We start from the raw sequence: 14650 nt of genomic DNA, 5'->3' as shown, positions 1-14650 counted from the left end.
TTCTCAGTGACACACACACACACACACACACACACACACACACACACACACACACACACACACACACTTTTTTTGTGACAGGGTCTTCCTATGTTGCCCAGGCTGGTCTCAAATTCACAAGTCTCCCTTTTCTAACTCCAAAGTGCTAAGATTACAAATGTGTGCTACCATGCACAATATTTATTTATTTATTTGTTTGTTTGTTTGTTTATTTATTTATTTATTTTCAAGGCAGTGTCTTGTTATACAGCCCAGAGTAACTGGCTATACCCTAGACTGGTGCCTTTTTTTCTTTTCTTTTTCCCTCTGAGTACTAGGACTACAGACATATATCACCATACCTAGCTTCCAGCAATATTTAAAGAACATTTGTCATTTATAATCAAACAGTAAACTCAGAGCACAAAGACCACATCTAGTCATCTTTGTGGTGCCAACAATTAATAGCATGCCTGGCACATAGTTGGTGTTAAATAAGTGACTGCTAAATGAATGAACAATAGGTGCTTACTATATGCTTACTATGTGCTTACTTGAATGATTAGATTCACAAAGAGGATGCACACATTTCCTAGGTCTAGCAGCATCCATTCCATAGAATGGTACTTGTAGTGTATAGATGGCCAGATTCTTTAACTAAGCGGCAGCCTTATTGCATAATCAGCTCCAGCTGAGAACCCAGGGAGCTAAAGCAAAGCTTGAGGCCCCGAGATGGCCCTGGTGGCACACATCATTAATCTAAGCAACTGAGAGGCAGAGGCAGGTGGGTCTCTGTGAGTTGGAGGTCAGCCGGGTCTACATAGGGAGTTCTAGGACAGTCAGGGATACACAGTGAGACTGTTTCAAAGAGAGCAAGGAGGAGGAGGAGGAGAAGGAGGAGGAAGAGGAGGGAGAGAGGGAGGGAGGAAGGGAGGGAGGGAGGGAGGGAGGGAGGGAGGGAGGAAGGGAGGGAGAGACAGACAGACAGACAGACAGACACTAACTTGCATTCTTGTTGCCAACTCCTGTCTTTTCTGAACATTATGAACCTCAAACAAACTAGCTGGTATAAGGCAGGTGAGGCGTCTATATAAGGCTAATTAAATTCTGAGTTTTGAACGAGATGGTTGGTATGGATTATCAGAGAGGGCAGAGCAGACCAGTTCAGATCCAGCCGCTGTTGTGGACAAAGTAACAAATAAGCAAGTCCTCCTGAGCTTGGGTGTGGCTGACAGTAGGGGGGAGCCAGGAGGCAAGTTTGAATGAGGTCAGACCAAGGAGGAAAGCCATGGATATCAATTTGGAAAAGTGTGATGACAATGTCCAGGCCTTTCTGATTCTGAGATGCTCCACTCCTGCCTGGCCCAGAGGCCCAGCTCCCCAGGCTGATGACGCTCAGCAGTGGCAAGTTTTATTTAGCACACTGGGTTGGACTTAGATAATTACTTAATTGATTTTGCTTAAAAATAGAGTTGGCAAGGAACGCCCACAGGATTTATTTTTGTTCTGGCTGCTTAATAAAGCTTTGGAACACAAGGGGAAGGGGATGATGGGGCAGCCTGGAGTCACCTGGACTTGGACTCCCCAGGTCTTAACAGACTGCTATGGTGCACACAGGCAGCAACTGTGAGGGTTGGAAGACAGATGTGTTCCAACCTAGACAGAGTCTCAAGCCAAGCTTGGTACCTGTCTGAAAGAGAAGTCAACTCTGGGTAGGTTCTAGCTGCCCTGGGGAGGTTGCTATTATGGTTGAATTGGAGATGGCTCTTCATTTTGCCTGTGGCCTAGCTGCAAGGTATGGAACTTGGAGAGTGGAAAGGAGATGAAGGAAGAAAAGGAGAGAAGAGGTAGAGGAGGGCAGGAGTTCTTCACTGAGTGTCCTGGCCTTGACTGAAATTTTGAGGTGGGATAGGATACACCTGTCCATATTTTGCAAACTCAAGCTTATGCCCTCAGAATTTTCAACAGTTCAGGACACCAATGTCTCATCAGTGACTTGGACCTTGCAATCTGTTTCACTTTGACCTATAGGTCAAATAGGGCTTGATTCTGTTCCCTCTCCTCGCTGAACATCAACCGTCATATCTCTTTAACTGCTTCTCTTGGGATTGACATGGATCCTGAGTGTTAACTAAACGGTCTTCTGGTTGTCCTTTGAGCTTCCCAGTCTTCCTCACACAGGGATACAGAAAGGTGTAGGCTAGGTTTGAGGAAGAGAGGTGGGGACTAGAGAATGGACAACACCTGTGTCCTCTCTCCTTTCTTCTGGGTGGCTCTACCTCTGAAAACTACAAAAATGTCCAGCATCCTGCTGATTTCTCTGTTCATTCTGGGACTGCTGTTATGTCTCTCCACAACTGTAGTTGTGTGTTAGTACATACATGATCAAGCTTCCTGACAGCCTATCCCACCACTGCCTACAAAAGCACACCAGTGCCTGTTAGCTCCAGCTATCTCTACTCCCACTGGGGCATCACCAACATCTGCAGACTTCTGGGAGATTCTGGGCCAGAATTCATGACTGCTGTACACACCAACTTCTGCTCTCCACCTACCTGTTTTGCACATGCACATCTTGGGTAGATGGCTCACTGCATGCACACCTCACAAAATGGCAAGAAATCTATGGGCTGGCCATGAATCCCTAGATTGGCAGCTGTGTGACATGGGCTGGCCAACCTTAGCTGCTCTTTGAGATGATACCACACAGCAGAAGATTTGCTATAGTCTCAGTCTGGACCACTTGCCCACCCCTCATCCCCACCCCACCCCACTGAAAGATAGCCAGTGGCAGGGAGCAGGTATTCCTTTTGGATCCCTTCTGGTGTCTAGGAAAAACAGAGTCTGTATCATTTCTTGTAAGCAGCTACCCATCAGTGCAGTCTTCTCCAGTCAAGATGTGGAATTGCAGGGCCACTTAAATGTCAAGAGAGTTCAATTTCACCAGCCACTTGTTCTCTGGGTCTTTACAAAACCATCACTTCCTCTCTGCTTCTGTCAAGCAGCCAAAAGATGTTTATGGAACACTTGCCCTGAGTGCACACTATTGTGCTATGGACAGAAATTTCTCTAAGCACCATGAAGATCCAGAGTGAATCAATATGTTGTTTTCCCTCCCTCCCAATCCTCTCTGGATGCCACACACTCTTCTCTCCTCAGTATCCACTCACTCAGAGCACCAGGATCCTTCTGCTCCAACTCCTTCATAAAGGCATCTATTGCCAGAAGTTCCTGATTGAGACCTCAATAGCCAGGTTGATTCTGGCCAAGGATAGAGGAGGGAAGCCAAAACCGTACTTACTGCATCTGTTTCTCCAACTGCCACCTGCTCAGAAAATCGGACCTTCACAGGATTGGACCTCAGCTTGGCCTTCTTTGCAGCACTGATGAAGGCAGATTTGGGGGACTGAAAAAAGAGCAAAGGGCTGGTGAGTTCTCCATTCCTTTAATATTAGAGTTAAGAGGTCTCAATACAACCAAGTGTGGTTGTACATAGCTGTAATCCCAAGAACCCAAGAGGCTGAGCTTGCAGATTGTGAGTTTGAGACCAGCCTGGACTACAATTGAGGGACATTGTCTCAAAAACAAAATGTCCAAGTACAGAGATATTTTGCCTTAATGATCCATGAGTCAATAGAGAAGTATTGATTACCTATTAAGTGCAAGGTAAGTGCTATAAGGCAATGTGCTAATTGTCTCCCTGTATGATTGGTGTGTTGTGTAAAAGCTGGGCATGAATTGAATTTGGATAAACTCAATCCCATTATGAATGCTCTAAGCCTAGGGAGGTTTGCAAAAAAAAATTCTTCAGTAATCATATACATTGAATTTTACATATTCAGTTTTCTTAATATGAGATCAACTCTATTGTGTGTGAATACACACTTCCCAGAGGACTTACAGAAATAATCTTATTCATCTCATAGATACACCCCTAGAACAGAGACTTATAACAAATATTTTTGAGATCTGAGAGAGAAGAAACCCAGCCCTCCAAAATGACTCACCCACACTTTCTGAACTATTCAGGAAGAGAGATATGTGTGATTTAGCTCAGTGCCCCTGGCTTTCTACTTCTAAACGCTGCATCACTTTGTTTACTCAATTCTGCATGAAATGCCCAAAGAATCAGCCAGGCTCTCTTATTCTTGAAAACTTTCCCAAAACTCAGCAGGAAGCATGATTAGCAAACATTGTAAACCACAGTCATCCCTTGTTACCCACAGCTTTGCATCCTTGCATCTCAACCGAGCACATATTAAAAATACATGAAACAACACCACCACCACAAAACCCTCTGTACTGAAAACACACAGACATTTTTTCTTGCTTTCATTCCCTAAACAATCCAGTGTAACAAGTATTTACATAGCATTTACTGTGTATTCAGAATCCCCAAGTCATCTAGAGATGATTTGAAGTACATTGGATGGTACTATAGGTAGGTTCCATGCAAATACTATGCCATTATATATACCTATAAAGGACTTGAGCATCCATGTTTTACATATCTATGGGGATGTCCTGAACCCAATCCCCTGTGGAGACCAAGGGGGGTGTTCTTCAGATTCTAGTCTTCTGCTGAGCTGCAGGCAGCCTAGCAACCAGGAAATGGAAGAGTCATGCTGAAGGGCATTCTCATGTCTTTAGGGGTATTTATTTATTCATTTGATTAATTAAAGGGCAACTATCATTTGCCTGTCAATGTTCTAGATGATGAGGGATACAGGAGTAAGTAAGACTGACCTAATTCCATGGCCTTATGGTCTTATGGTGTGTCTATTCTATCAGGAACAAAGAGATAATTTAAAAAACCTATGTTTTTAGAGATAGGGGTCATTCTATATATTCCAGGCTGGCTTTGAACTTGTGCTACTCTTGTCTTTGCCTCCTAAGTGCTAGGATTACAAATGTGTAGCACTATGTCTGACTAATAAATATATTTTATGTAGCACATAACTACGGTAGTTCTTTTTTCTGCAATTTTATGTTTTGTTCTTTTATTTTTCTTTTGATACATGGTGTCATGGAAGCCAGACAGGCCTTGAACTCACTATGTAGTCAAGGATGACCTTGGACTTCTGGTCCTCCTAACTCTAGTATTCAAGTTCTGGGATTATAGGCATGTGCCATCATGCCCAGCTTTCAGTTTCATCTGTGATTGTAGTGACTGATTATTAACTTCAGTTCAAAAATATAACATGGGAAATTCCAGAAACAATTAACACATTTAAAATAAATTTTGTTATTGTTATAATTGTTCTCTATCTTTCTTTCTCCCCACCCCCCACCCCTGTTTTTTGAGACGCAGTTTCTCTGTGTAGCCCTGGCTGTTCTGGAGCTAGCTTTGTAGACCAGGCTGGCCTTGAAGGCAGAGATCAGTCTGCCTCTGCATTCTGAGTGCTGGGATTAAAGGCATGTGCCACACCTGTCTCTTAATTGTTTTGTTTCATAATGTTATTGTTGTTAGCCTCTTACTATGCCTAATTTATAAATCAAACCTTATTCTCTCTTTATATGAAAAGTCAATATATATATGGTTCAGTTCTGTGCATGTTACAGGCATCCACTTGGGGGCTTGGAATAGCCTTGCAGATAAGGGGTGGCTACTGTAAGAAAAAAATAATGCAGGGCATAAAAGACTACACAAAAGAATGGCAAGGATGGGCATAGTAGGATTGATTGCTACTTTAGCAGTTTAGAAACCTACAATTGCATTATTCTTAACTTTGCACTATGTCTAAACCAATGTATTCTACCTGCCACTTTGGACTCTGAACAGCATCTCCCCGTACTCCCTTCTTGCCCCCAGCTCGTGGTTACCACTGTTCTACTCTGCGTCTGTGACTCTCTTATTTTTGGATTTCATGTATCAATGAGATCACAAGGTCTTTGTTTTTCTGTGCCTGGCTTAGTTCATGTAACACAATGTCCTCCAGGTTCATCCATGTAACAAATGACAGAATTCACTTTTGATTCCCCTTACAATGTGGAAAGACTGCAAAGGGCCTTCAGACAGTTTCCTTCCTCTAGAATCAGGATAATATTCTGTCATATATATGTACCACAATTTATTTGCCTTTTCTTCTGTCTACAGACACTTAGAGTGGCTGCATATCTTGAGGACTGTGAACAATTCTAAGGGGAACATGGGTGTGAGTACCTCCTCAAGGCATTGGTTTCAATTCCTTTGGGGACATATGTATTGGATACAAACACACATGTACACATACATAAATACATTCTAGAGGAGGGGGAAGTATTTTACATCTTATGGTTAGGGAAGAACTATTTGCAAAGGTGACATTTATCTGAGACCTAAAGGAAAAGAGGCAGAGATGCTACAAGGCTACCAGGAGAGAGAGGCTGCTGACCAAAACTAATGGTGAAGCCCCTGAGGCAGGCATAGGATTGAGGTGGACAGGAATCCCTGTAACTGGAATACAGTTTTGGAATGGGGATAAGAGGGGACATGCTCTAAGAGGCAGCTGAAAGCTGAGTCATGTAGGACCTTGTAAGTCATGGTGAGAACTCTGGATTTCATTCTACTGGTGAGTTTTAAGTGGATGGGGTTTGATGTATGTGTATGCCTCTGGCTGCTGTGAGGAAAGTGGAGTATAGGAGGTTAATGGTAAGACCAGTTAGGTGTGGCTAAATGCAGTATTTGTTATCGCAGTGAGACACTTAAAACGTAATGCTGGCCTGGGCTAGGATGACAGGGATGAGTCTAGTCTGAACATATTTGGAAGACTGAACCAAGGTCATACATTGATGGGTTAGATATGGGGAGTGAGAAAGAGAGTCCATAGGAAGAGCAGGGCTATCACTTACCGAGATGAGGACTGAGGGGTAGATATATCAGGTTCGGGGCCACTTTAAATACCTCTTTCATGGGTCTTGTCATAAAGCCTGTGACTCTTTCAATCGGGGATTCCTTTGTATTAAACCCCAAAGGTCCATGCCAGCTGTACATTAAGGCAGTACCTTGAGCTATTATATACCATTTACACCATGGCTAGGATTCTTTTTACCAGAGCAGCCACAGGAGGGCTAAGTCCTAAGAAAAAGGCACATCAGAAACAAACTGTCCTCATCATGTCAGCTTTGGGCCTAGCTATGTTCAATGGGGTCAACAATCACATCTCCCACAGAGCACAGATCATAAAAATTCACTTCTTCGACCTGAGTCCAGCAGGAACTCCAGCAGTGGGTCTTGGTTCTGGCCACACAGAAGAAATGCTTGGAAGAGGTTTTAAAAGCCTCCGAGGCCCAGACCCCACCCCAGGCCAATTACATAGGTTAGAGCCAGAACATCAGTGTGTGTGGGGGTGGGGTGGGGTGGGGTGGGGGGGTGTTTTAAGATAGGGTCTCAAGTCTGATTGTTTTAAACTTGCAGCCAAGGAATATCAGAGTTCTCAGCCTGAGGCATGGGGGTGAGGGGCAGTTTGCTGGCAGCAGACAATATAAAATCCAGGCTGGAGACAGATGCCGAAAGCGACTACAGTAGTGATTGTTCACGAGATCCATGTCTTTGTATGTTGCACATCTGGGTGCTTAAATCCTGGGTATGTGTGGGGGTGAGGGGCTTCAGACAGAGACAGAAACAAAGGGAATGGACCAGATAAATCTGTAGGCCTCTCTGTTTGGACAACTCTGCTTGACACAATTTTCAGTTACATCTTTTTCACTAAGTTGCCACAAACACAAACCTCGTGGGCTCTTTGTTTGACCTCCTAGCCACCCATCCACCTCCCTTCTCTAAAGTCACATGCCAGTTTTCACAGAGGGGAGCAAGGCATCTTAGGGAGCCCACAATCCAGTTTTACATGTGAAACCGAGGTTCAGAGAAAGGAGGATGGGGCTGCCTCAGTATATCCAAAGAAGCAGAACTCCAGTTTCCTGAACCCTGACTAGTGACTGTCCTCTTTGCAGCAGGCTGACATTTCTGTCGCAGGTTCTGGGTCTGCCTTTGTCCTGTGCAATAGATTTGAACAAGGAACATACTGTTTTATGTATACACACATATGGAGAGGCCAACAATGCTGCTGCTCCTACAAAAATCTAAAGTACAACCAGTCCTAGGAACGTTTATACCACCACATGGAAGAAAATCAGGTATTTACAGGAGCAAACCCACAAAGGAAGCAGAATTGCCAGAGTTTTCCGGGATGATAGTCAGTTCTCTGTGTCTGTTTCAGAGCTATTTTCAGCTTGTTTATGCCTCATTCCTCATTGACCCTTGTCATCTTGGTCTCGAAGACTCCGTCCTATTCTCAGTCTTCAGTCCCAGTCGCTGATGGTGACTCACTCATTGCCAGCTGCTCTCTGTTAGATATCAGAGTCATATCTAGCCTGATGCTTAGATACAGGTGAGGGCTGACATCCAGAGGGACACAAAGTGGCTCAAAAAGGTCTTCCCATTCCACATCATCTAAAGTTTGTAATACTTTGACTTAAAATACTGAAACATGCAAAGCAGGGCCCAGTGAATGACAGAGCTGCCTGGGCCAAATCTTGTCTACTACATGTTCTTATAAATAAATTTGGATGGGAACAAAGCCATGATCTTCATTTAGGTATCACCTGTGGCTGCTTTGGGGTTAGTGTGTTTATTTTACAAATACTAAAATATTTACTATATAGTTCTTTACAAACATGTTCACCCCTTTACTAACATTAGCATGTACTAACCCACTCTTTCTAAAACTTACCCAATATTAAGAACCACTGAAGAATGGTTGTCAAAATACAAAAGCCTAGGCCCATGCCCAATATCACCTAGACATCAGAATCCCTGGGAGAGTGGGGCCCAAGAAACCATACTGGTGAAGATGTCCTAACCCATTAAGCATAGATTAATTGAGTACCTTAAAGATGAAACATCTGAGCTTTTCACTGACCCGATCTCTCCTCCCAGCATCTGGAAGTCTAATTTTGCAACAAGCACCCTTTCTGGTTAAGATGAATTTTGCCTTGAAACACGGGACTAGAATTGCTAAGTACCTCTGGGGCTACTGCAAGCCCCTTGAAGCAAATATGAAGCCAGAAGCTAGGTGGAATAAGGAATTGAAGAGAGAGCCTGCCTCTCCCTCAGGGCTGAATTCAGCAGCTGCTGATTCTCTGAGCATTTTTTAATTTGGTGGCTCTATTAGCACAGATTTCAGGGTTGTGATCACTCATATTTTGGTCGAAGTCAAGTATATAGGGCCAAATGTTAATATTTCATGGCAAGATAGGGCTCCAGTTTTGTAAATTTTTGATTTTGATGTATAGTAGTAATACATATTTAGGAGTGCGATGTGATATTTTGATGCATGTATACATGTACAATGATCAGATCAGAGTAACTAGCACCTCCAACCCTTGTCATTTCTTTTTGGTAAAACCTTCCCAATCATCTATGGCAGTGTTTCGAAATATACAACATTATTAACTACAGTCACTTTGTGCAACAGAATGTCAGAACTTATTCCTTCTATATAACTGCAGAATCCCCAAATGGTTGCTGTCATAGGAGTCTAGAGGAGAATAGTAGTTACCAGAGGCTGGGGGTGGGGGGGAATTGAGAGCAGTGCGTGAAAGACTACATTTTGATTCCTGCAAGATGGAGCTCCGGTTCTTTCCTGAAGCTTGCTGGTTTCCTGATTGGCTTTTCTGCTGCCTCATTGTCTTTGACACCTGAGCCTACTTACAATCAATTCCCATAGCAACCACTGTGGACTTCTAGGATAAAGGAAGGCTATCCAGGTTTCACCAGATGGGAACCAGGATGCCTGCCGTTCAGCACTCAGGACTACCTAGTGATATCCTCTCCTGACTTGTGAGCTTCCCTCCATTTTACCTAGCCTCATTCCTCATGTACCTCCAACATCCCCACTGGTTGTATTTGGTGATTCTGCTCAGCTCCCTGCATACAATGGACTTGCTTCCACTTCTAGGTCCACTTCACACTACCTCCTCCTTATTCCTACCTTTTGGGGATCCCAATATTCCTTTTGGCCAGCTAAAAACTATCCCTTCATTAAAACCTAGATCCAGCAGAGTGTGGTGACACACACCTGTAATTCCAGCACTTAGGAGGCTAAGGCAGGAAGGAGAGCAGTGAGTTTGAGGCCAGCCTGTGCTACATAATAAAAATCTAATCCCAGAAACAAAGCAAGAACCTGAAAAATAAAACAAAGCAACAATAATAAAATAGTTCCAATTCTTTGATCCGGATTCTTCTTCAGGTCTGCCATTTACTTTCCTGAATTTCATTCAGCATTTTGGTTAATCCACACTGCCATAGTTTATCTGCTCACTCAGGTTATAAAAGATAGGATTTAGCATCCCTATGTCTCTTCTAGCACCAAGCACACAGTAGACTCAGCATGAAAGGCACTGGTTTGATTGCTAGAATTAACAATGAATTAGTTCATGAATCCAGAAAGTGTGATTTGGGTGTTCACCATCTGCCTAGAACCATATCTCAAAAACATGGGACTAGAATTGCTAAGTACCCCCAAATGTTCTTTGGAAAACCATTTCTATAGCCATTTTCATTATTCTGAGCTTTTTTCTGGGAAGATGTCCCTAAGCAGAAGGGATTCTGGCTCTTTGGGCTGTTCGCATTTGGCCCTCCTTTGGAGGGAACTATCTTTATTTGCTTTATTAAGGTTATTTGAGGTCACAACCCAGTACTTTATTTAAAATTCAACATTTGTTGAGGACATACCATAAGTCTACAGATATCATGATTAATAAACAGTCACAGGGAGATAGTTGGTCATCAAAAGATTAAAGAAAGCATTAATATGTGGATATTTATATATATAGGATAAGTGGAGGTGTGGTGACCTCTGAAATTACTTCCCACAATGGTCTGCTATAGTATAATTTATTCTATTAAGAGAAAAATGTCAAATGAAAGAGACTAGAATCATTTGTGGGTGCCTTTTCAAAAGTCCAATACCAAGGCCCCATCCCCAGAGCCTGTAATTCAATTAGTTGGGGCTAAAACTTGAATGTAAATGGTTTTAAGAACTTCTTTGATGGTTCTGATGGATAGTCAGAGCCAAGAACCATTACCAGGCATCAATTGAAGGAGCAAGCATTAGACCATTATCAACCAGAGCAGGGAGGAGTCTTAGAGATGATCTGGTCCAGTGTTTCCTAAATCCCACTGATCACCAGAATCACTTATGGGATGTCATTACAAATATTGAATTGTCTGTCACATTTTACACCTATCAGTGAGCTGTCTTCTCGAAGATTTGCTACCTAAACTTTAACATGGCAAGATTCCATTAAGAGGCAGTAGTCTCTTTGCACCTCTAAAATGCTAAGTGCCTGCTTGATATAGGGGTATAATATTGAGTGTATACTGGGGTCTTCAAGAAATTTTCACTATACCTTGAGAGGGCAGATTCTCTTAGTTGAATATTGTTAAGACAGTTCTATACAACTGTGAACACTGAATTAGTGCATGGTGAACAGTTGCTCCAGTATTTCACATAGATTATAATCTTGTGATTATAACCCTGAATCTCTTTCTCTCACTCTCATTCAGTCTGTCTCTCTCCCCACCTCAGGATCTCACTCAGTAGCCCACACTGGCTTAGAGTTTCATTGCTAAGGATGACCTCAAATTCACAGTCATCATATTACACCACCTGTGTACACACCTACCTACATCTATGGTCCCAGGATTTGGGAGAACAAAGCCAGGAACTGGAATGTGAGCTATTCTATGAACAGCTAGCTATATTCGAAGCCTATGTAAGTGGCCAGAATATCAGGCATTTGATAAATACTCCAAGAACGAGTGAATGAGTTAGAAGCTCTCATCATGGTTAGTCAGGCAATTCTGTTTGAAAGATAGGCACAATCAGGCAGGTTTTAAAGGAAATGAACGTTATTAGATGAGAAGTCAAGTAACACAAAGAGAATAATCAGAAGGGCATAAGAACTAAGAAATGCCCAAGGAGGAAAAGGAAAGCAACCTGGCCATCACAAAGGGAGGGGCCTGGAGGTGGAGAAGCTGTGGCATCACATGTGTGGAATGGGAGACAGGAAGGTTAGGATGGATATGGGCAAAATGTTAGATTCTCATTCTGCATATCAGTCTGGTAATTTGAGTTTAGGTGGTTTTGATGGCTGGAACCTGGGCTTCCTTCCTCCAACCAGTATTTATTAATACTTCTGTGCCAGATGCTGTTCCAGGTGTTTGGGATAGAGCAGTAAGAAAACATTGTCTCCAGCCTTTCAAGGTGACATTCTAATGAGGGATATAGATAATAAACACATTAACATACTGTTTCAAGGGAATGTAAGATGATAAAGCCACTCTGGAAAAACAATCTGGCAGTTATTTGAACTAAACCCACACTTACTATATGACCTAGCAATCACACTCTTGAGCATTTATCCCAGAGGAATGAGTTCTTATGCTCACAAGAAACACAAATGTTTATAGCAGCTTTATTCATAATAGCCTCAAATTAGATGCAACCCAGAGGCCCTTCAATGGTGAATGATTAACTAAACTTGTAGATTCACACCATGGGATACTATTCTACAATAAAGGCAACAAAATATTGCTACACACAATTTGAATGAATCTCAAGGGCAATATGCTGAGTGAAACAAAGCTAAGTCCCAATGGTTCCATGGAATAGTATGCCATATTGTTCCATTTTCATAGTATTGTTGAAATAATACAGAAACGGGGAACGGATTAGTGGTTAACAGGGATTTCAGATGGAATGGGAGGAGAGGGTGTGTCTATATAAAGGCATCATAAGCGATCTTTTCTGTGGTAGATTTTTTCCACAAAAATCTGTCTTTTGATTGTATTGGTGGATGCATACCATTGATAAATTCACATGAAACCATGTATATGTATAGGATCAGGGCTGTAATCCTGAAAAAACAGGTATGTGTATTTATTTATTCTTTTTGAAGCAGGGTCTTGCCATGTAGCTTATGGGTGATGACTGTTATTGGCTGTTAACTTGACTACATCTGGAATGAACCCAAGCGGTTGATTACACCTGTGAGGGATTTTTTTTTCCTTAATTAAACCATTTCAAGTGGGAAGAGCCACTTTTCATCTGGATCTTTTCAGATGACAAGGTACAATTTTAATCTAGATCTTTTGAGGCAGGAAGACCCACCTTTAATCTGGGCCACACCTTCTCCTGGCAGCCTGTATAAAGGACATGAAAGAAGGAAACTTGCTCTCTTTGCCTGTTTGTTCTCACCTTGCTAACAAGTCCATTCCTTTATTGGCATTCGCGTCTACTTTGAGACAGCATATACTGAAGACTAGCTGAGACATCCAGCCTTGTGGACTGAACTGATGATCTGTTCTACATGTTCTGGTCCTCTAGAGAACCCTGACTAAATATATCATGCTGCTTTCCTGTCACTAAAAATTTCTTGTCTCGATTTTTGAAGTGCTGGGATTACAGGCATGAGCCATTGCTCTGACTTCCTAATTTTGATATTACTTTTTTTTTGACACAGGATTTCTCTGTGTAGTTTTGATGCCTGTCCTGGATCTCACTCTGTAGACCAGGATGGCCTTAAACTCACAGAGATTCGCCTGCCTCTGCCTCCTCAGTGCTGAAGTTAAAGGCATGCACCATCATCACCTGGCAATATTACATTTTATAGTTATGAAATATGTAATCATTAGTAGCAAAGGGCTATATAATATACATGATGTCTCTATACTAATTTTGTAATTATCTGTGACCATAATTAGTTCAAAAGAAAATGATTTAAAACACAGTATTTGCCCAGTGGTGGCACACACCTTTAACCCCAGCACGTGGGAGGCAGAAGCAGGTGTATCTCTGTTAGTTTGAGGCTAGCCTGGTCTACAGAGCAAGTTCCAGAACAGTTAGGGGTACACACAGAGAAACCCTGTCTCAGAAAATCAAAACCAAAACCAAAATCAAAACCAAAACCAAAACATCAACAACCAAAAACAGTGTTTGTGACCAGCAGAAAAAAAAATTTAAATGAAATGATTCCTAAAGCTACTCTGCTATACTTGTAGATTGGAGTGAGTCTAGCATATTATCATTAGAGAGGCTTCATCCAGTAACTGATGGGAGCAGATGCAGAGACCCACAGCCAAACATTAGGCAGAGCTCAGGGAGTCCTGCAGAGGAGGGAGATGAAGGATTGTAGGAACCCGAGGGGTTAGGGACACCACAAGAACATGGCCTTTAGAATCAACTGGCCGGGACTCATGGAGGTTCTCAGAGATCAGGGAGCCTGTAGGGGTCTGACCTAGATTCTCTGTATATGTTATGGCTGAGTAGTTTGGTGTTTTGGTAGGACCTACTGGGTTGCCTTGTCCAGCCTTAATAAGAGAGGATGTGCCTAGTCTTATTGGAACCTGATAGGCCATGTTTAGTTGATCTCCCTGGGAGGCCTGCTCTTTTCTGAAGAGAAAAGGAGGAGTGGATCTGGGGAGAGAGGAGGTGTGTGTGTTGGGGGACTGGGAGGCGAGCAGGAAGGGGAAACTGCAGTTTAGATGTAATATATAAGAACAGAATAAAGAGTCAACACAAAAAAATAGTATTTGAGCTTTGAGGAAAAATGAAGCAGTATCCCGAGATAATGATGGGTAAATGCTGTCTTAGAAAGGGTAGCCAAGAAAAGCATCTGCGAGAAAGGT

The 14650-nt window shown here is 42.5% G+C and overlaps 1 protein-coding gene across 3 annotated transcripts in view; it reads right to left on the bottom strand.

The window, feature by feature from the left end:
• Frmpd3 (FERM and PDZ domain containing 3) overlaps window positions 1-14650 on the bottom strand; it is a 156662-nt gene that overhangs the window by 59005 nt on the left and 83007 nt on the right. For all 3 annotated transcript variants that reach the window (XM_036174266.1, XM_036174265.1, XM_036174264.1), the window contains one exon: window positions 3281-3385. In XM_036174266.1, coding sequence (XP_036030159.1) covers window positions 3281-3385 — 105 coding nt within the window. The remainder of the gene's footprint in view (window positions 1-3280; window positions 3386-14650) is intronic.

The sequence above is a fragment of the Onychomys torridus genome, chromosome X (genome assembly GCF_903995425.1).
Source record: "Onychomys torridus chromosome X, mOncTor1.1, whole genome shotgun sequence".
Taxonomy (NCBI): Eukaryota; Metazoa; Chordata; class Mammalia; order Rodentia; family Cricetidae; genus Onychomys; species Onychomys torridus.
The sequence above is the reverse complement of the archived record's forward strand: the minus strand, read 5'-3'. Positions and strand labels throughout refer to the sequence as shown.